This window comes from Poecilia mexicana, unplaced genomic scaffold, assembly GCF_051168715.1.
Source record: "Poecilia mexicana isolate PSO_F unplaced genomic scaffold, ASM5116871v1 scaffold_14, whole genome shotgun sequence".
In the NCBI taxonomy this organism is placed as follows: Eukaryota; Metazoa; Chordata; class Actinopteri; order Cyprinodontiformes; family Poeciliidae; genus Poecilia; species Poecilia mexicana.
In genome coordinates this window covers 4,093,298-4,114,780 of record NW_028263383.1, presented here as the reverse complement: position 1 = coordinate 4,114,780, position 21,483 = coordinate 4,093,298, and the positions used below count along the sequence as shown (strand labels likewise).

At 37.4% G+C, this 21,483-nt stretch overlaps 3 protein-coding genes across 4 annotated transcripts; 1 reads left to right on the top strand and 2 right to left on the bottom strand.

Annotated features, from left to right (window-relative positions):
- Positions 1–165: 165 nt before the first annotated feature.
- On the top strand, positions 166–6,563 carry lipia (lipase, member Ia). Its single transcript, XM_014993809.2, has 11 exons — positions 166–300; positions 759–838; positions 2,772–3,151; positions 3,252–3,360; positions 3,725–3,826; positions 3,939–4,028; positions 4,120–4,287; positions 4,407–4,496; positions 5,801–5,909; positions 6,014–6,187; positions 6,300–6,563. Exons 2-11 carry the CDS (start codon positions 781–783, stop codon positions 6,370–6,372), a joined length of 1,353 nt encoding a protein of 450 aa, XP_014849295.2. The 5' UTR covers positions 166–300; positions 759–780; the 3' UTR covers positions 6,373–6,563.
- Positions 6,555–10,384, bottom strand: LOC106921857 (SH3 domain-containing kinase-binding protein 1). Of its 2 annotated transcripts, XM_088012653.1 has the most exons (6): positions 9,593–9,728; positions 9,387–9,502; positions 7,887–7,997; positions 7,587–7,795; positions 7,325–7,388; positions 6,555–7,221 (listed from the first exon to the last, which is right to left on the bottom strand). In XM_088012653.1, exons 1-6 carry the CDS (start codon positions 9,624–9,626, stop codon positions 7,183–7,185), a joined length of 573 nt encoding a protein of 190 aa, XP_087868779.1. In that variant the 5' UTR covers positions 9,627–9,728; the 3' UTR covers positions 6,555–7,182. The 2 variants fall into 2 exon arrangements, with proteins under 2 accessions (XP_087868779.1, XP_087868778.1); XM_088012652.1 differs by lacking the exons at positions 9,387–9,502; positions 9,593–9,728 and adding an exon at positions 9,736–10,384.
- Positions 10,385–11,320: 936 nt separating this feature from the next.
- On the bottom strand, positions 11,321–21,033 carry LOC106921885 (uncharacterized). The gene is made up of 10 exons (XM_014993889.2): positions 20,948–21,033; positions 18,584–18,645; positions 17,782–18,441; positions 16,800–17,438; positions 14,131–14,243; positions 13,895–13,997; positions 12,919–12,982; positions 12,336–12,407; positions 12,080–12,227; positions 11,321–11,925 (listed from the first exon to the last, which is right to left on the bottom strand). Exons 2-9 carry the CDS (start codon positions 18,622–18,624, stop codon positions 12,090–12,092), a joined length of 1,830 nt encoding a protein of 609 aa, XP_014849375.1. The 5' UTR covers positions 18,625–18,645; positions 20,948–21,033; the 3' UTR covers positions 11,321–11,925; positions 12,080–12,089.
- Between the last annotated feature and the right edge of the window lie 450 nt (positions 21,034–21,483).

Here is a 21,483-nt window from a genome sequence, read left to right as displayed (position 1 = left end):
GCATTTTATGCTGTTTACCGTTTTTTCTTTGAGCGGTTTCAAATCATTGTAGCTAAAAAAAACCTACAAAACTACTCACAGAACCAGTTTAAACCAAGACTGACTTCATAGGTATTTTTTTCACCTTTAAGCATAATAATCCTCGGAAAGGGGTGTGGTTATCTCACAAAGACAAGTTGCCAGGCGGGAATATTGCTCTACTGTTCCACCTCTCACTTCCTGGAGTAAATATATGGAGATCAAAACAGAGCAGCGCTCTGAACCTTTGACACAGCTCTCCAGAGAACACCACAGCTAAAGGTAAGGTTTAAAAACAACACTTCCCATCAGGAATGAATCTAGTGAGAGCAGGGAATAGTCACTCAATATGTGGTGTCAGTTGTTGGTGAGAAAACCAGAGTTTTAAAAGCCAGGGAATACAGGCAGGAGAAACTGAAGCTGTCAGTTTCAGCTGTCATTGGCTGTGATGATCACTGTGGGTGGAGACCGTTAATTAAACTGATTTCTTTGTCCTTAGGTTGCCTAAGCTGCACTCCCACTGTAAATAAGTAATACATTTTATGTTCCTGTCCTTGCTTTAATTACATGAAGGAGTACTTAGATAAGAGAGGCAGCTCTTGCCTTCCCTCTGTATCTGTCTGAGAGGATAAAACAATCACTTAAACAACAGTTGTGGTTTTATGATATATTAAATACCCAGTTATGCTTAAATTGTTTATATCAGATTATTTTTAATATCAGTGTTTCTATCCTTCTAGATTTCACCTGCTGCAGCTCAACATGTTTCTGTGGTCTTGTCTGACACCTTTCCTGCTGATAACAGTTCAACTATGCAAAGGTAGTGTGCAACATGACACAGAAATGATTAACACAAGTCTTAGCATCATACCTTTGACTGTGGACGATATTTAAACACAAAACCACACTCATGCTGATTTTTGACCTTATGTGTATCATAAGTTAAGCAGCCACAGCTGTGGCACTGAGATTTCTTGAGAAAAATGTGCCTTCTTGTTGCAATGGCCTTGATTTGTGGTTATACAGCTCTTTTTCCGGGGAATAAAGGAGTCGTACTACTGTTGCGCAAGATAACTGACAATGTGACTAAAAGTTCCCAACTGTTCTGTCTCAGCAAATAAGAAGAGGCAAGTTCATTTGCAAAGGCCAATGAGAAAACCACAAACATAAACATTTTAATCACTTCAAGTGGAATAGGTATTTTTTTGTAAGATCTTTCAAAAGTTTTATGCACTTTGCTCTGTCAGTGTGTTGAGGCCGATGCTGTTATTTTGCTGTGGTACATGAATTGTTATGCAGGGCTATTTGTCCTGAGGCAGAAGTATTTATGCCTACAGCTACACCTAAAATTAAAATATTCATACTTCTTGGGTTGTTCTCACCTGTTCACATTGCAACTACACATGTTTGTGTGTTCTACTGTGACGTTTCTTGATAACCGAATACAAAGTAGTAAATACATGTGAAAAAGAAGCAGAGAGATGTATGACTGAGAATTTTTACGATGAAAAATCTGAAAATTGTGACATGCATTTGTATCCTCCATTATATGATTGTCTTGTTTTGCTGCTGAAAGAAGTACCTCTAGTCCGGTTACAAATCTGTAGCATCCAACATTTCTAACCAGCTTCCTGGACTCTACTAAAAATAAATCTATGATGCTGCCACCACAATGTGGAGCATCATACATCAGCTACAAAGTAGCTAAATACTAAGCATCATACATCAGCCACAAAGTAGCTAAATACTAAGCATCATACATCAGCCACAAAGTAGCTAAATACTAAGCACCATACATCAGCTACAAAGTAGCTGATGTATGATTGTTTCCAAAACAACAATAAATGATATTTATTGTTGTTTTGGAAAAAGTAAATGGTAATGGTAATGGTCTTTGAAACGCATATTAATTTCTTGTTTTCATCATATCATATGTTGCTCCATACCCTAGCTGATGTGAACTTATGGCAACTTTTAGTGAAAATCTTCAACCCCGTAACGTTACAAAAATGGCGGTTTTGTTACGGGGTTGAACGTTGGACTATTGTTAAGCCAGGCAGTGGGTTCAACCCCATAACAGTCTGGTCAACTTTTACAATGGGTTCAACCCTGTAAAGCGATGCATTACTGTAAATTTTTTATATAATAACAGCAAATATTAGAGTAATATTTGTTGGACTGTATGCAAAGTTTAAAGAATGATTCAAAAACATAAAAAAGCCTGATGTAATTTTTGTTTTTAAGTGTATTTTCATGATTTATGAGAAGCGCTTTTACATCAAGTTGCCATATTCTACTTATCAGTCTAATTATTATGATACAGAAACAAATCAAATATACTTACAATTAGTTATTTTAATCAAGGGACAGGTGATGTCAAAGGAACTGGAAGAATTCATTTAATTTTGTTATGCAGTTATACTTATAGAGGAATGAAATAGTCCCGTTACGGGGTTGAATTTAAAGCAACCTGAGCAGCAAAGAAATTTGTATTAATGTTTGGGATTTCATGCATTAGGTGGGGAGACATATTTTCTTGGAGGTTCAAAGAGTCCTTCAATAGATGCAGTGTTCAAAAACACAATTTTTTGTGGTAGATTTTTAAGTAACCATAGACCCCAAAAGGCACTGAAATCAGAGAATCACCTTACAAAGTAGCTAAATACTAAGAGTCATACATGATCAAACATATCAAGATCTCCTGAAATAAAATCTTATCGTCTTTAATTTTTTTCTTTGCTTGTTTTTACTAGGATCCCCAGACCAAAGATGTGGGAAATTCACAGATCTAGACATAACTCATTCCATCATCGGCACAAGCCTCAAAATCAAGCTGCTGCTTTACACCAGGGACGATGTCAACTGTGGTATCGTCCTGTCCCACACCAACCTGGCAGAGCATCCCGAGTTTAACATGTCCAACCCCACCACCTTCATCATCCACGGCTATCGGCCCACGGGATCTCCCCCACTGTGGTTGAGCAACTTCACAAAGTGGCTTTTGGACAGGCAAGACATGAATGTTGTGGTAGTGGACTGGAACCATGGAGCTGCTAATATTAATTATTTTAAGGTGGTTGAGAAAACATACGAAGTGGCAGACAACCTCACAGCTTTCATTAAAATAATGCAGGTACAAAGTGTCTCTGATCCTCTATAACCAAATCTGCTGTGCCTGGAGAGAACAACATCCTTGACAACTTTGTTGAACTTTTTTAAAAACTCTGTTTCAGGAGCACGGCGCTTCTCTAAGCTCGATTCACTTGATTGGAGTCAGTCTTGGAGCCCACATTTCCGGTTTTGTGGGAGCAAAACTGAACAGTTCAATCGGAAGAATAACAGGCAAGTTTTACATGTCAGGACATGATTTTATGTCAGTTTGATTGAGGGTGAGATAAACACGAGCCAAGATGAAGTGAAAACAAAACCTGCAAACAATCTGAAACTTGGTTGCAACAACTGAGTTTTAACAACTAAGTGAATGAAATAGGTAAAGTCTCTTCTGTAGGTAATCTTTAATGCACGTTTTTCAGAATATCAAGCCTTTAGACTGAAGTCCTGATAGATTCATTAGTATGCATGTGTTTCTGAAAAAGAACCTGTACAACAATGGTACAGCCTGTTTTGGTGCAATATGCTGCACATATTCTGTACATTTACCTCTAAACTATTTTCTGTCTGGTTTGTACTGATGTGATCTTTGCAGCTCTTGATCCTGCCGGACCTACGTTCACTGACAAACCTCCAGAACAGCGACTGGACCCGACAGACGCTCAGTTTGTCGACGCGCTGCACACAGACATCGACTGTCAGCCGGTTTAATTGTTGCCTTAAAATCTTAAGTGATGTTTTTTTTTTCTTTTCTTTCAAATGTGTCTTTATAGTGATGTTTATATGTTATATGTCCTATTGGTTTTCAGTTCTGGGCTTCAGGGCACCATTGGGCCACATTGATTTCTATCCTAACGGAGGAACAGATCAGCCTGGCTGTCCGAAGACTGTGCTATCACGTAAGGTTTGAGGGACTGGCCAACATCTGCTGCTGAACAGTGAGCTGTGATTTTAAAATGACAATATTTCCCTTCATTAACCCTTAAACAGCCGGTGGCTACTTCAAATGTGACCACCAGAGGTCAGTGTTCCTTTTCATGGACACTATAAATGATTCATGCCCCAGTCGAGCATTCCCCTGTTCCTCCTATGAAGATTTTCTGGATGGAAGATGCATGAGCTGTGACCGCTTTGGTGAAGCTGGTTGTCCTGTCTTTGGTTGGTGGTTTTATTGATGAACTTACACCTATGTTGTTCTACTGCTGTACTGGTACACAACAGTGTGTGTACACTGTGCTTAACATTTAGACTGATGCATATGTTTGTACTCAAATCAGGCTACGATGTTATACGGTGGAAGGACGTCCTCAATCAATCGAACCAAACAAAGTTCTACTTTAACACAAACTCACACTCTCCATACTGCTGTAAGTAATTTTAGTATTTAGCAGAATAACTAGAATGATGGAAAACAATGCTTTATCATATGAAAAGGGTGCATGTAAGTACATTAGAATGTCACAGAAAAAATGTTGTTTAGCAAAATGGATAATCATATTTAATAGAGAAAGGTATATTTGTTATGTTTATTTGAGTTTGTTTTTATAACCAGGTTACAGTTAATAAAAATAAATTATTTTCTCAAATCACCATCTCAGTAGACGGAAGTGTGGCATGCTCTAAAATAACTTGGTAAATGGCTGAGCTGGTATTGATTCACTGATTAATCAATACCAGGAGATTATGGCTCCCCCAATCTGAACCAGCTTGGATTTTGTGCTTCTCCGCTCCACACCCAGATTCTGGAATAGTTTTACAAATGAAATGCAAAATTTGCCTTCAACTAAAAAAATGACTGGGTCACTAAGAGTCCAGTCATTTTTTTCCCTTAGCCCAGTCCCCCAACAAGTAATTGTTTCTTAATATTTGAGGGTGAAGAAGGCACTGTAACAAACCAAATGTCTGATTTTTTTTTCCAAGCTACATTGTCAAGCCTGTGTACTTAATTCTGTAAGCAATTTCTTTAACAATGACCCTTGGTGACCTACCTTTACTGTGGAGGGTCACATTAATAGTTTGCAGGGCAACCCTCAATTCAGCAGTGTTTCATGTGATTACAAAGACCATGCTATACCACTTTTGTACTCAAATTCTTGTGTCTATTTTACATCAGATATATATTTTGTAAGAAGCTACATTTTGATTTTGATTTTCTTTAAGCCACAACCATCAAACTGGGAATAAATAAGTATTTTAAATACATCACTCTATAAGGAATGAATAAACATTTGATTTTTCAAATGCATTCTAATTTACAGAGATGCACCTCTTATAAAAATCTGATTTGAATCTGCACGATTTTGTTTGCGTCCCCACCTAGTGGCAGCACAAAGACTTTCATCAACGGCAGAAATACATTTTAATGTTCCTGCACATTCCTGCACATTGCTGAAAGCAGCAAAACAACAGTCACAAAAGGATGTGTGGGTTTTCTGCAATATATGTAGTTTTTTGCATTTTCCACAACATAAAACAGAGAAACGAATTAAACAAAGTTTTCTAGGTTACTGCTTTTCTGTCAGCAGCATTGTATGTTTCCACTCTCCACAGATGTTGTCCACAATAAATAAACCATAACACGAGTACTATAGCAAAATGACAACAAAAAAGTAGTTTAGTATTTGGTTTAGTATTTGAAATAATTTTGCATAAATACGTTCTGCTCTTTCAGTGACAAACTACAGAGTAGATGTGACGACTTGGAATCAGAAGGAACAGAAGGGATACATGGATATTAATATCAGTGACGGTACTCATGAATCAGCGGCAATCATTGAACAGTAAGGCCTCTTTTTTCATACTCCCAGTGCTGCCCAAAAATCAAGTCCAAAAATTCTTCCATAACTTCTTATGTCTGTGTGTTTCTTTCTTTCTTTTTAACCAGTAAAGCAATCAAGTTCACGAAGGACAAAAAGACCACAATGCTTGCCATGTTTGCTAGAAACATTCAGCCAGTGAAAACAGTCTCTGTCAAATACTACTCCGGAGTCGGGTGTAATTCCAATAGCAAGCTTCGGGTCCTGGGAATCCGTCTCACACCCCTGGATCACAAAACGAAGTACGCAATATTTATAGATTTTAGAACATTTTAACTGTGTCCGTTCAAAAAAATTATGTTTTACTTTTGTCTCCAAATTCATAGTAGCTTTTTTTTTTTTTTTATCTTGCAGGCCTCTTTGTCGTTACGACATTCTTCTTGTTAATAAGAAAGAGTTCACATTCAGGCCTATTCCATGTGCATAGACGCCGTCCTGAAATCGAGCTGAACCCTGAATCAAGAACTTTCATGAGGAAGAGTCCTCTGGTTCCTCAGTTTCTTTAAGGACTGGTTGGGAAATTAATAAGCATCCCAAATGAAAAGGCGCCACTCGGTCACTCAAGTTTTCTAAAAGGAAAAAATAAACAAACAAATAAAATGTGACATATTCTGTAAACTGTATATTTATTTCAAAGGAAAAAAAATACTACATAGTTGTACAGGGTGTGCATAAATATTTTATATAAAGAAAACCAGGACTACATTCATGTTTCACTTTTAAAAAGTCGAACTAAATGCATTTTTATTTTCTCATTAAAAATATCTGACCTCTGAGTTTAATTTATACTTTATTATATTTTATATTAAGTGAATGTTTCTTCATTTCTTCGTTTCCTTTGATAGCTTCACCAGGATTCTAACTTCGTATTAGGATGCCACTGACTGACATTGGCTGACAAATAAGCTGCTGGTAGCGCATCAGAAAGACTATTTCAGTCCAGCTTCTTCTCCATCAATACTGGTTTAACTACTTTCTCCGTTTCATCTTATGATGGCAAAAAATATTTTTCTGTGTTTGAATGAATGCTTTTATTTGATCTTGCTACAAACAAAAATATAATAAGCACCTTCCTCACATCACAACATTGGTTACATTAGCAAAGAAATAATAAACTGTCCATTTTCCTTTAAAAAAAAAGCACGAAAAAGATTATTTTCATGGTCAGTTTCTTTAAAAAGTTACATAAAGCCTATGTAACAACAGAAACCCTTGCCCTTGATCCAATCCTTCTTGTTCATTTTGACATGTGTTTCTTCATCCGCTGGATTTCCATCTTAATCAAAGAAAGACACAGTAACAGATATTAGGTATTATTACTTCAAACCTAATTTCAGTTTCATTAAAGAAACTATTTACAGACTAAGATGTACTTCTACCTGTAGAGTTAAGCGAATCCTCTTCTCCTCATCAAGCTCATTCATCAGCAGCTTAATTTCTTTGCTGAAACAAAAGATTAGTTTTAAATAAAAAGTTCAAAAACAGTTCAAATGTATGTTGTTCTGAGCACTTGACAATAAAGGTATCTAAGTATTTAAGAAATACAATGCATTACTTAGGCCTACTGCTAACTGTTAAGGTAACATTTGCATTAAAGTAAATTGAATTGCCAAAATGCCTGTAAAAATTGTTTAGTCCTACTTGTGTTGACTCTTCATCTGTTCAAACTGGTCCCGGAGGTCTTTTAACTCGGCCTGCAGCTGTTCAACATTTGGCTTGATATTTTTCTCTGGGCTTCTTGGTCGGGGATCTGAGTTGAGGGTTGGGGGCACTGCTGGATTTAGCACAGCAGAGAGAGCCTTCGGCAGCAGCGAGGAGAAAGACTCCTTCGACATGTTCTTGTCTGCAGCCTTCGGGACATAAAACGGCAAATCAAAATTACACTTAATTTTCCAGTCTGTGTAATAAGTAATCAATAAACAGCATCCCATTAGGACTCACTTGAAGTGGGGAACAATTCTGACTTATTTCCTGAGTGCTCTCTTCATTTGCTGAGGAATTCATTGTTTCACTTTGGTTTTCTCTTCTTTCCTTCTCAATCATAAATGTTACCTGTAAATAAAGTCTAGTTTGAGTTTTCTGCTACATACAACGGCTTCCATGATTATTTGCCCATCTGATTGTGCAAAATGCTTTAAAATAAATTTGACATTTGATACCACAGGAAGTCTGAACATAAAAAAAGATCCAACCTGTACTGTGAATACTTGCTTTCAGGTGGAATCATACACTATGAAAGCAATGTTTTTAACTAAATCACAATTGTTGGCACCGCTAGCAATTCTCATAGCATACATGTGAGGGAAACATATATGTATCCAATGGAGAATCAAATTTTCTCAGCCACTCTTCAAAATGAGAAAGATAAAAAAAGTATGCCGCAACAGGATCCACCTAACTGCGACTGAACTACACAAAAACACGTCTGACACTACGCAGGTTGTTCACTCACTTCACCATGCAGGATGCTTAAGCTAATTTATTCAATAATAATTACCACTTTCATTAGCCATGTTTTCTTGCTTTCATTTAATGTCATAATAAGCTGGCCCACAAATATTCAACAATATTTTTTATTAATCAATTTATGTCAGAGCAGCATAAAGGGAAAGAATTCAAAATTAATTCATTTGTGTTTTTAATTGTAAAAAAATATATATATGGATGCTGATGACTTTCAACTTGGAAATGATGGACTTGCAGCGCAAAAGGTTTGGACACAATCAATTTAGATCCTCATGTCATGCATTTTTCAGCACACTGACACACAGGAAGATGAGTATGACAGCATTTTTAAAGAAAAAAATTCTCAAGAATAGAGCAGAAGCAAAGAAAAAGGCAATAAAACCAGTAAATGCCACCTTATTTTAGGCGGTGTAACAGGAAAAAGCTTCTCCTGTCCTACCATGACAAACATAACCATGTGAAATGTGCTTGAAACGTTAGATACCAGTATTACCAGCAGGGGTGCGAATAAGTGTTGTAATCTTGTTTAAAACAATCCTTAATGTGAGATTTTTCCCTTTCCTAATAATTGTACTCAAAGTAAAGGTTGGATTTCATGTCTGAGATTGTGCTCAGATTGATTTATTTTAAAGCCTTTCACACCACTTTAAGACAACCAATATTTACTTAATCCAAACTGAAGAGACATTGTCTCAGTTTGTCTTCAATAAAGTCGCCGAAGAGAATTTCGATTCTGGTCAAGTTATTAATTTCTGTGACAGAACTCATCTGTTTCTGGGGGGGAAAGTAAGTGCCTTTGTCACAAGTAAGGAGCCAAGGTAGATATCTTCAGCTGCAATACATGTCTGTGTGTGAATGAGGCGGCTCAGGAAAGCTAAATTTATCCCAAGGACAGTGGGAACACAAACACACCAGACACACTTTTCAAACAGGGCTGCAAGTTTTGAGAGCGGCGTTGCAGCACAACGCAAACACTTGTCTTAATTTTATACTTCCCAGAGAACGGAGCTCTGACTGTAGCGTCTCATCTGCAGCAGGAGCTCTCTGCTCGTTCAGACTCGACCATACAATGGAATCAAACTCTTCTGCGTCTTTGAGAGAAACAGAGGACAAATAACAAAAGTCTCCTTGAAGAGAAAGAAAGTATTTCAAAAGTTTCAGTCCATAGTTGCATGGCTTACCAGGAACGAGCGCTGAGTTATAGCTGCCCATCATATCACAGTTGAGCACAAGCAGAAAAAAAGCATGGCTGGACTACATCTCCAAATGACAGGCGAGAGCGAGTGAGCAGAGAAGAAACATGCAGAAATCAGTGCAGCCTCACGTCAAGTTTGATGTTTCTTGGATGTAGAAATTCTTCCCAGTCCACTAAAGAGCAAACAACTCCATTTGGGACCATTAGTTCATCAGAGTAGTAGAATCTAAATGCCGGCGTGACTGTAGAAGCAGCTGTTCCTCATACCACAAGGCTGAACAGATGAGTAACAAACGTTGGCTTTAATGCAGAAACGAATTTCAAACTAATTGAGCTAAACAGTCAGCGAGAGCAATGAAGAACCCCGAGCACACACTCACCTTATTTTTTTACTGCGTCACGACTGATATGCAGCAGCATCTGAGGAAACTTGATCCCATCTTTTGTACTCCAATGCATGTTGTGATGAGGAGTGGTTCTGTCACAGCTAAGTTTAGAGCAGGGCAACAAATATCATGGGATGGGGGGGAGAGGGGGCGGGTGGCGCTGGGGGCAATGGCTCCCACGGACTGAGAGACCAACAGTGATGATTAGATTTTAGTCTAGAGATACTGACGCTAATTTTTCCCCCTAAAAATTGTAAGAGGCTATTTTGTTATGTGGTTTAATATGAACTGAAACTGCAGTTCTATTTTTCAGGGAAAAGCAAAAAGCATGTTTATAAAAATTAAGACCGAAAATTATCAGTTTCTCTGATTTTACTTTTTATAGGTATGTGTTTGAGTAAAATGAACATTGTTCGTTTATTCTATGAACTACCAACATGTCTCTGAAATCCCAAGCAAAAATTTTGCATTTATCTGCAGAAAATGAGAAATGGTCAAAATGACAAAAAAGACGCAGTGCTTTCAGACCTCAAATAATGCAAAGAAAACAAGTTCATATTCTTTTAGAAACAACAATACTAATGTTTTAACTCAGGAAGAGTTCAGAAATTATTTTGCTGGGAATAATCAGGTTCAATCTGCACTGAACCTTATTCAGGTTCAGTGCAGTGGACTCCTAATTGTTTCCACAGCTGTATCAGCATCTTGCATCGACAGTGTTCCCTTTTAAAAACTCTATGAAATAAAAACACCCCAATTTTTATTTTAATGTACTTAAAATGATAAGGAAGCAGGCTGCACTTCACCGTCTCATAAAAGTTAGGTCAATTGCATCACCCAATGTGAGCAACCTTAAATAATAGCGTCTTGTGAAACTGAATTCGTATAACTTTTTCATTGTCACCACATAAACAGATTTTGATTTTATTGGCACATGATGAGGTAAAATGTCTTATAACCTAATTGTTTGAAATTTCTTCACTTTTTCTTATATTGCGGTGCTCCTTGATCTTTATGATGCCGTCCGTTTACTAATGTTCTCTCAAAATCCTCACACACCTGTATAAATGCTGAGATCTTCCTTTACAGTTACATATGTTGAGATCAGGATGAGGCGTAGTTAGATTCCTGCCACAGATGTAACTTTACATACTGGCCAACAAGTCCGATATTAGTCTGAAAAAATACTGTACAGAAATGGGATCTGTTTATGAAGGTGTCTTGAACAATATTTGATGTGAATGGAAACTTTATAAGTAAATTAGATTGAATGGTTAATATAAAAATCACAAATTTCACTTTAAAAAAAAAAAACACAAGACATGCTATTCAGACAGGAAAGAGTGAATAATATGCCCACTTTGAGCTTTATTTTATTTTGTAAACAAAGTAATACTGATCTATCAAGTCCATATCGAACAGATTTGTGAAAAAAAACAGTTACATTTCTAGTTTTATTTAGTGAATCTGACATGATCAGTACAAGTTTATAAAGTCACATATCAAAGTAAATGTTTGATTGCTGCTTGTAAGCAAAAAAAATAGCATATTTGAAGTAAAACCAGGACTTACAAGGACTTTTAAAGCAAACGTTCCCAAACCATAATACACACACACACATATATGTGTATATATATATATATATATATATATATATATATATATATATATATATATATATACACACACATATACATACATATATATTTTTAAAAAATAGGTAACAGTTAAAAACGTTGTAAAACTGAGTACAGCAGTAGTTAAATGAAGCGAATGAAACACCAGGGACAACATCTTAGAAGGAACAATTTCACAACATACAAGCTGATCAGGTATGAGGTGAAGCTGGACAGGTTTGTGCAGTCCACCTTGACAGAGCAGTTCTGTACTGGAGGTTTCAGTGTTTCTAAGCTCCACAATCACTATTTGGTGCCTATATATAAATTAAAAAAAAAAAAAAAAAAAAAAGCAGAATACAGTTTAACTGAATACAATCATTAGGAATTTACTTGCTAGATATTTCTTATCTAAACACAAAATACAAAAATATTTTAATACCAAAGTGTATTGAAATTTGCATAACTCACCAGTTTGTCGCTAGCGCTGCTGGTTGGGTCCTCTGCCGTAAGGCGCACGCTGACGCATCACCCTCATGTTGCGGTATTTAGACACGATGCTGTAGCTTTTCCTGAACACTGGTCTCTGATTCGGAAAAGGACGCGGCACTAAAGTCTCCTTTTAAAGAAATAAAGAAATCCAATTATTAGTCGAGGAGATTTATGACCTTTCTAGATATTTAAACAGGAAGTCAAAGATCTGCAAACAGTCAAGAGTTCCACATACCATCAGAGGTCTTCTGATATTTTCCGACATGTCTGGGCCCGTATTCCTTGAACCACCAGGGATCCTCGGCCGCTGTAATAGCAGAAAGTGAGCATATACATTTACACAATTCTTTACATGGCTAAATTCAACAATTACTATTGTGAGGCATTCACCACCTCACTAACAGTTGATGTATTTCTTGTGCTTTCTATGAACAAAATTAAATTTATAAATGCTTTTATTTTAATTAGTGTTGAGGAAAGGTTTAAACCTTGATGATTAGTTTATTAAATTAACTTTAAGATGTTTTGCTCATCACTATCTTTTTCAGGTCACCTGACCATATGTTGCCATGGAAGCACACCCTTAACACTGTTGGTTGAGAAGAGGGAATCCCAATGTAAGAAAAATCATTTTTAAAATGTATAATAAATAAAAAAAATTATGTGCTCTGCAACTTGGATCCTGTCTGATTTTTTCTTTTTGGTGTTTGTTTGTTTGCTGCCCTTGCCACTTTTAACCCCAAAGGACTTTAAAAAAAATCTTACCCAGTCAAGCTAAAATATGTAAAAATTGTCTGCTTCAGCCTTTATTCGCTTACTTGTATTGGTCCTGGTCTCCTGAAAGACGGTCTTTCAGGTCTGTCATGCATCACATTGTCGGGTCTGGAAAAATAAATAATGATCAGATGTTGAAATGAATCATTTCTATTTAGTTACAATGACATAAAATAATTATGGTTGCATTATTTGTAAGCATATTAACACAAAGTAAAGCACATCAGAGAATGGGGAAAGAAATACATGGCTTCATATTTTTTTCACAAATGGACCTGAGATGTATGTGGTGAACATGTATTTAGAGCTCCTCTTAGTGCAATTACAGCTGGACGTTCTTCAGGTCTCTCTTCAACTTTCTACATCTAGACTGAACTTTCTGTCCACGCTTCTTAGTAAAATAGCTGAAGTTCGGACAGACAAAGTTTGTTTTCAAGCATAAGGTAGTTTTCCACGTAGGTTAAAGAGTTTGACCAGAACACCTTCTTCCATGTTCATCTTGTCTCCAATACGGTCACAGCAAACAAAAAGTGTTATCGTTTTCTTAGGGTGATGGTATTCTTGTTGTGCTTCTTTCGTAAAGGTCAAAATAACAAAACGAAACAATTCAAGTGGGTGAGTCTACAAATTTTCCCCATCTAAACTCTGGATCTCTGCAGAGCTCTAGCTGCTTCTTTGACTAAAGTTCACATTTTCCAGACGATCAGAGTAGGTGAAAAGTCCAGTTTGCAGCTAGGCCACTTTCTGCACAACTTTATCCCTGACCTGCTGTGTTCCTTGGGCTTCATGATACTCATCGTTCTCTCATTTTCTTTAACAAATAGCTGGATTTATACTGAGATGAAATTACAAACAGGTAGATGATTTACTAATTAAGACGATTAGTGAACTTTTATTGATAAACTTATTACACACTGTTGAGATTTTAATTAATAAAAACGGCAAAGTATTTGTGCTACTGTCACTTCAAATCTGAATTTCAGACAATTAAGTTTATGTGTAATGTGATATTTATGGTACCTAAACACTCTTTTATCCACATATCCATGTTTTCTGTCTTCGGGTGATCTGGACTCGGTTGAGGGGCGTCTATGCGATGTGCTTTCCCCATCTGAACTGCGGTCTGGAGTTTAAAGAAAAAGTGTTAATACCTCAAAATTTCAAGTGTAAAAATCAAAGTTGAGTAAATCATGTTAACCCTGTTGACTGAAATTTGGTTTTTATAATACTCCGGACCACAGATGGAAACCACATACCTGTTCTCGACTTTGGGCTCTGACCTTTTGGAGGCGAGCCGTCTTTGGACGAGCTTGGTCCCGGAGGCCAGTGGGACAAAACAACAAGATCACGTTTCTCTATTGGAGAAGATCTGGGGAGGGACCAACAAGTCGACTTTTAGCTTTGCCGATTTATACAAGCAACAACATTATTGGCCTTTAAAAAAAATCAAGTGGAAAAAATATATACTACCCTGACTGGATTTTAGAGGTAATGCACAATTAATTAGAAAAGAATAGAACTGTTTTGAAGGCAGATATTATTATAGAGCAGAGGTATTCAACACGAGTCCTTGAGGTCTGGTGTCTAGCAACTTTTAGAAGCGTCTTTGCTTTAACACACCTGATTCCAATAATCGGGTAATCAGAAGGACTCTGGAGAACTTGGCTGCACACTGAGGAGGTATTTCAGCCATTTGATTCAAGTCTGTTGGGCAAGGGACATGTCTAAAAGCTGCAGGACCCCAGCTCCAGACCAGAATTGAATACCCCCGTCATAAAGCCACACATTACTTAGGTACTTACAAAAACCCAGGAATGTCCATGCTTCTTTACTCCTATTTTTGTAACCTGAACCAATCTGAGTTGTCTCCATTTATTCATCAATTGTTACAGCAGTCAAATCCAGGCGGGACGTTAAAGTACTGGACTTCATCATATCAAGTCTTCTATCTTCCTTTTTTACAATCACAGCATGGGTGTTTGGACACTGAACATCAGATGAATTTATCAGCCAATCCTTGATGTTTCTCTTGTTTTCTCCAGTAATGATTATCATTCCAGGGGCTCTTAAAAGATGTTTGTCTAAATGAAATTGTCTTGAAGACTTTTGCAATCTGAGGGAGATGGGAAAGCTTGATTATTTCTTCTTCCGAGTCAGAATGTCAAGACAGTTCACTGAGGACTTTGCAAGCCACTCGATAAATATATTCCTCTTCGGAATAAGCTGGTCGTTCATACTCTCGTTAGAGTTCTTCATCCTCTTCTTCTGGAAAGCTCATTTATGTTGAATAGTCATGTACGGTATAGGAGTAACTTGGGCTTTAGTTCTGCAGGGAGGGGTGGTTATATCTTCGTTGGATTAGACGGCATGAAAATGGATTGATTTCCATATGGCTTGATGATACGTTCTGTTTGAACAGATCTAGGTCACATAAGATGTGGAGTACAGAATAATGGAAAAAGACCACCAATACGAAATCTCTGTAAAAAAATACAACATGGTGGTGCGGTTAAGTGGTCCCCATGCATGCATCTCCATGTCTCAAATTAAAATACATCAGACTTGCAAATTTTCTTTTGGGTTTTCTCATACTTGTCCAGTCGATTATCCACAGTCCATTAAACTTTTGCCATGTAAGTTCTCCTTTGAGTATTTTTTTTGTGGTCATCTCTGGGTAGTTGAAATAATGCATCTCGAAACATCTGAGTTGAGCAGAAAAATCCAGCTCCAAAATGGTTAATATTTGGAGAGCATCTGAAAATATGGAGCAAGAGAAAATCCTGGTGAAATTCATATAACTCAGAAGAAGCAGAGCCCTCCATCTTAAAGATGACATATGAAGTCCAAATGGTAGGTTTTGCGATTCCTCTTCAATGTATGAATTCTGAATGGTACTGATGGTTAAACATCAAGCTTCCACACATCAGCTGATGGTAAAGCTTTATAAATGGGGACTGGGTTACTGATCCTTCTTGGGCGATTCTTCCCTTTACTTGTTTTTCCTCTTCTTTAAATAGATATTTTGTTTCTTCAAGAGGACAATATACGACTATAATTCCAGAAGTCAACAATTTTTTATTGAAGTTTTGCTTTGCCATGGTTATTATTTTACACTTAAACATAAGCATTTGTTGCATATTCCATGGACAATTGGGTCATGATTAAGAATGCATTTTTTTCTTGTTGGGAATCTCTTATACTGGCATGCATATTATGGGATTTTTCCAAACATTTCTTGTAATCTTTTAAAATGGCTTGCTGTCTCTTGGCTATGGGCACATTTCAACTTATGGTATTAATTGCAGATTGATCCTCACTCATGGGAATTTGTTTTTCCAGCATGCCAGTTTCTTGAAAGATTAGTGTCTAGAAGCCATGAATACTTGCTGGCAGAGCACAGCAAGCAATGTTGATGCATCTCTTATTCAAACCTTCATTTATGGCTGATTGACTTCCAGTAATTTACAAGCTGTAGAAGATAGTTTGAGTCATGGTTACATCATCCTGAGTCCTCTCCTTGCCAAGCACAAATGGAGTTATGCAAGTTTGGGCTTTTTAATGAGACTGAAGAATTTTCCACAGCATGCAGAGAGGCTTTAGGGTCAGAGAGGATTCCCAATTTCTCCTCTTCATAGGGTTACTTTACATCTGTTAGGACTGACAAGCCAGCTTTAACAATGTGGTTTGTAATTGGAGAATAAACCTTCTCTTCATCCAACTTCAGAGGTAGGTATTTTGAGACGTATGTAGCACGCAGTTTAGGGTGTCATTTCAGAATAATGGTGGCTTTGGCTGTTGCAAATTTAGCTCATGACATCTTCACTTTCCACTGCTGGCACCCTTTTCACACATTCTTTCTTGACCTCTTAATCATCATCATCATCATCAAGCCCCTGCGAACAGTGCTACAAGGAGAATACCATACCTGTGTTTGCTCAACGACCGGCGTGATTCCACCTGTTCTTTTCCTGTGTCAGAGTCTCCTGAAGATTTGCTGGCTTTGTCATCCTCTTCTGATGGAGACTGTTGTGGGTTCAGCCTTCTCGGTTCCTCGTTTTTTAAGGGATCAGGCTTCATCTGGAAACGTCTCTTCCTGATGGCAAGAACAGAGCTGACATGGCCCCGTGAAGCAATATCGCCCAAACGAGGTCTTGGTCTTATAGTTGGAGGAATTCTCAGCCTCATGAGAGATGCTGCTCTGAATCCCCGTCCTCTGGTTAGGTAACTTCTACCCCTAAAGGAGAACGGTGGGCCACCAAATGGCCTGGGAATACTCATCAGCTGGGGTCTCTCTCTCCTAGGGTACTTCGGGTTGCCATAATACGGTTCAGGGCCTGAAGAGGGCATGCTGATGTTTGATATTCTCCTCTTGCGGGGTCCTGAAACATTCCTCTCAGGAAGGTTCCTGTAGTGTGATGATGGTGGTGGAGGGCCGCTTTTCCATGGGGGGCCTCTGTAGGCGGGCGGGTGAGGGGCATCTTGTGCCCTCTCTCGACTGTGGGATCTGCTGCCTTGCCTCTCCATGGGACCGCGTTGCCTCCTGGAATCTTGTTGAGTTGACCACCTGCACATCCATCAAACAATAGAAAAATCATTATAATGACAGATCCATTGCCATTTTAAGTGGGACGCGGAAGGTTTAACTTTTATCTTTAAAGGTAGGCCTCTTTGAAGCCATGACAGAATGAAACGGGTAGGGGGAAGGTACACTTTCAGAGATCAATTACAGAAGTAATGCTCCTCTTAATCCCATTTACATCAGACCCAATTTAATCCCATGTAATTAATATAATCGGGAGCAGGGCAGAGCTCATCATTACAACTTCTGTGACTTGGAGAAGTGGCCAACCTCAAGCCTCCTCCTGACATAATTTTACCCAGCTTGGGGTGGTGCTTCGTGCTTGTACCTCTCTGTACATGAGCCTCTCCCTGGCACCTCTCTGGGGCTCCTCTGTGGCCCAGAGGGCCGATGCTCTCCATTGTGCAGATGAGAGAACGATCCAGGTTCATTCCAGCGCTTCATGCCATGACCTGACTGTTCATAGGCTCTTTCTCTTGGATGAGGATCTCGAGGAGAAAAAATTGACTGTCTTCTGGATCCCCTGAAAGATCCTCGGTAGGGAGGCGCAGATCCTGGTCTCCTGTCAGCTGGGTGGCTACGAAAATGTCTTGGGGAAGGTGACCTGTGACCTGAAGGGTGGCCGTGAAAAGGTGGACCCCTTTGACTCTGGTGTATGTGTCCAGGGCTGTGAGGGGATGAGCGATGCTGAGGGGTACGGTTCAGCCGCAATGGAGACTGCCTGCGATGGCTATGATGTTGGTCCATTTTATGAGGGTGGGATTGGAAGGAATCCTGACTGTGAGACCTCCAGTGACTAAATCGTGGCTCCCGTTGAGGTCCCATTTCAGGAACCCTTCTGCCCACTGGTGCTGGTCTGCCTCGTCCTCTGCCTCTGGATTCTCGCCAGTTAGGAGGGGACTTGTTAGGATATCTCTGGTCGTCTCGTCGACTCTTAGAGTTTGGGTTGTAACTTCCTTCATTGTGTCGATGAGAATCTTCATAGGGTCTGATAGTGAACAAGAAATAAAAAGGTGGTTTGCAACAAATACTTTAAATCCTTTCGATTTAAGAATAATAATCAGTAACGAATATATAACAAAATACCCAAAAGAAAAACAAACAAAACAACATCATTTGAAAGTGGTTACCTGGGCTTCAAGCGTGGTGGTCCATAATGTGTTCGCACCATCTTTGGAAGAGAGTGTATAACCTATGGACCGATGGTGAATAAAAAAAATTATGAAATTATACTACTGGACTATTGCAGACCTTTACTGAATGAGACTCTTCTATCACAAAGAAACTCTTAGATTTTAGTTTGAATGATAAATCAATGACAAAAATTGTAACATTTCCTTTAAAAAAAAGTACCAGTCAATTAGTTTTTTTTTTAATTATTGTCAGTGTTTTTGAAATGAATAGTCTGCCAAAGGTTAACTATTCAGAAAAAATTAATCAGAGTACAAACTGAATATCATTACTGCTGGGTATCTGCAAGTTCCAGTGAATTTAATTTAACACTTTTGACATTAATTAATATCTTTATATTAATTGGTATATAAAGACATTTATTCTATTTTTTTATGTTAATGTTTGTATTAACATTTAAAAATAAACCAAAAAAATAACCTGAGTCAGTTAACATAATAATTTACTAAACTGATAGAGAATGGATAATGTTAGCTAACGTAACAATAATGTTCATTGAAAATTGGGATAATTTAATTTATGGTTTCTTCTCCTGGTAATCAGATGGGTGCTGTCTTTCATTACAGGAAAAGTCAATGCCTAAAAAGAAATACAGACAATTTTAACTCAGCTGCCAGTCTCCAATAAACTGAAGCTGAACAATGGTTCTTGCTGCCTTGGCAGCAAGCAGATCAGAATATTCACCCTAAATCTTAGCTAGGCAAATCATTCATTTTCAAACCTATTGTAACAACCTTTGCTCAAAGTTCTTGTCTCATCTCTTATCAGTTGTACTACTACAACACCCAGTCTGATTTGTCTCAAGGACTAGACTCAGGATTCTGCTACTGAGTGCATCTTCCCCTCAAAAACATTGAATCTGCTTTAAAAAGTGGCAAGTTATAGAATCCTTTTTGATAGCATAAATATACCAGAGACATAATTTGTTTTTGTTTTAACTCTTGTTAGCAACATAACTGGGGCTTGTCTGTAAAATTTTAGTTAGACAAAACATGTTTGATTTCTAAAAAGCATTTCACAATAAACTGACATTTAACAACTGAAAAGGCAAATTATAAAACTGACTATTTTTTCCAATTAATTATTTCTTTAGGAAAAAAAAGATATTTTGAACATTATAGTTTCAATGTAAAACCAAGACTTATAAAATATCCCATGCTTTCTAACTTGAAAACAAACTTTTTAAATGTTTTTTTATCTGCATAATTTAATTTTGCATCATTTAAAAGAAAATAATGCAATTCTTTCTAGATGCAATATTTTAAGTAAATTGTTTAAATTTAAATATCAAATAAAATTTAAGAATAAATTTTTACCATGCCTTAATTTAGCAAAAACAATAGATAGATAGATAGATAGATAGATAGATAGATAGATAGATAGATAGATAGATAGATAGATAGATAGATTTTATTGCAGACTCAAAGTTCAAATCACATAAAAGAATAATCAATAAAAAAATAACTAAAATAAAAAAAGAATAAGAGTACATACAAAAAGCATAAAAGACGCCTAACCATTCATGATACAGAATGCAGTCATACCCATGTTTTCAAAATACAGACGTATATTTTACTGGACTACTTTTAAAATTAGTCAACAACATGTTAGTCAAAAACATGTTACAAAATGGGCACTAAAGCATTTTAGGAAACATTCCAACTCCCAGTTATTTCACGTCCAACGCAAGGAACTGCATACTCGGTCAGCTGTACTTTCACTCAAATCTGTACAGGAACGTCCTATATATTAGTCACAATCGCCATCATCAGTAGCGATGAGTCCTCGTTTTATGCGCATTTAAAATGTCACCTACTGTAATTAATTTAAGCTAAATTTATCATCACCAAGGTAAAATACTACGAAGGAACCAATGTGCTCAATATGGTGGCGGCTTATTATGTTTCTGCTCTCATTATGGTGACGAGGGTAGGGCAGTCTTCGTTTCCATTTTTAGCTTTCGACTCTGGACAGCTGTTAAAATATATCCCATGACTCTGTGACGGAATTTACGCTGGTAAAGATGAAAATCAAACCCAGCTTGCTTGCGGCTAGTTTAAAGCTGAAATGTTACGTTCTCTTCAACAATAACCGTTACATATCGAGCTGATAGAAAGCTAACAACGACTAGCCGTTAATTTAGCTAATAGAAGCTAGCTATTTTAACCCTCGACGAAACGGTATTCACAACTTTCATGTGTGTTATTTAAATATTTTCACACCATGTTAGACCTAAAACAGAAACGTCCTTTTGTTTCTCTGGCAATAAATGAATTTATTGCAAGTAAAAGTGTGCAACTTACCAACTGCCAACCGATACCTAAGATGAAAAGCTACGTGCGACACTGATAGGCTTTAGCTCGCCTCATTCCAACGTATTTCGACACAAATGTAGACAGCGCCACCTTAAGTCTGGGAGGAAAATCTGCGTGTTAATGCCACTGCCGCAAAATCGATTAAAATACTTTTATATTATTCTCTCTAAAAGACAAGCACCAAAATGTCAATAAGAAACTCATTAGGTTTTAGTAAAAATAGAAGATAGACTATTCGTATGTATATTACAGCAACATTTTTTATGAATTTTATTGGGATTCCAAATAATAAACTAACAATGCAAAGCACTTTTATGGAGTAGAATGGAAATGACAAATAATAGAAGACCAACAAAATCATGAAAGGCAAGAAGGCAAGGGTAAAATTATGGTGAAGAGGGGTTTGGCTTTAAAACAACATCCTAATCTTTAACTAAAAAAACACTGCTTTATTTGCAATTAACTTTAAAATAATCCATTATTTTTTTCTGTCTCCCACTTGATTATGCAATACTTTCTAACAA

Excerpts from the sequence above, each read along its gene's own strand:
- lipia (XM_014993809.2), top strand. The coding sequence starts at position 781 with ATGTTTCTGTGGTCTTGTCTGACACCTTTCCTGCTGATAACAGTTCAA. Across the intron at positions 3,361-3,724 it reads TTCAATCGGAAGAATAACAG|CTCTTGATCCTGCCGGACCT; the intron begins GCAAGTTTTACA and ends TGATCTTTGCAG. Across the intron at positions 5,910-6,013 it reads TCAGCGGCAATCATTGAACA|TAAAGCAATCAAGTTCACGA; the intron begins GTAAGGCCTCTT and ends CTTTTTAACCAG.
- LOC106921885 (XM_014993889.2), bottom strand. The coding sequence starts at position 18,624 with ATGGTGCGAACACATTATGGACCACCACGCTTGAAGCCCAG. Across the intron at positions 18,442-18,583 it reads CCACCACGCTTGAAGCCCAG|ACCCTATGAAGATTCTCATC; the intron begins GTAACCACTTTC and ends GTTCACTATCAG. Across the intron at positions 12,983-13,894 it reads GTGGATAAAAGAGTGTTTAG|ACCCGACAATGTGATGCATG; the intron begins GTACCATAAATA and ends TTATTTTTCCAG.
- LOC106921857 (XM_088012653.1), bottom strand. The coding sequence starts at position 9,626 with ATGATGGGCAGCTATAACTCAGCGCTCGTTCCTG. Across the intron at positions 9,503-9,592 it reads TAACTCAGCGCTCGTTCCTG|ACGCAGAAGAGTTTGATTCC; the intron begins GTAAGCCATGCA and ends TTTCTCTCAAAG. Across the intron at positions 7,389-7,586 it reads CAGATGAAGAGTCAACACAA|CAAAGAAATTAAGCTGCTGA; the intron begins GTAGGACTAAAC and ends CTTTTGTTTCAG.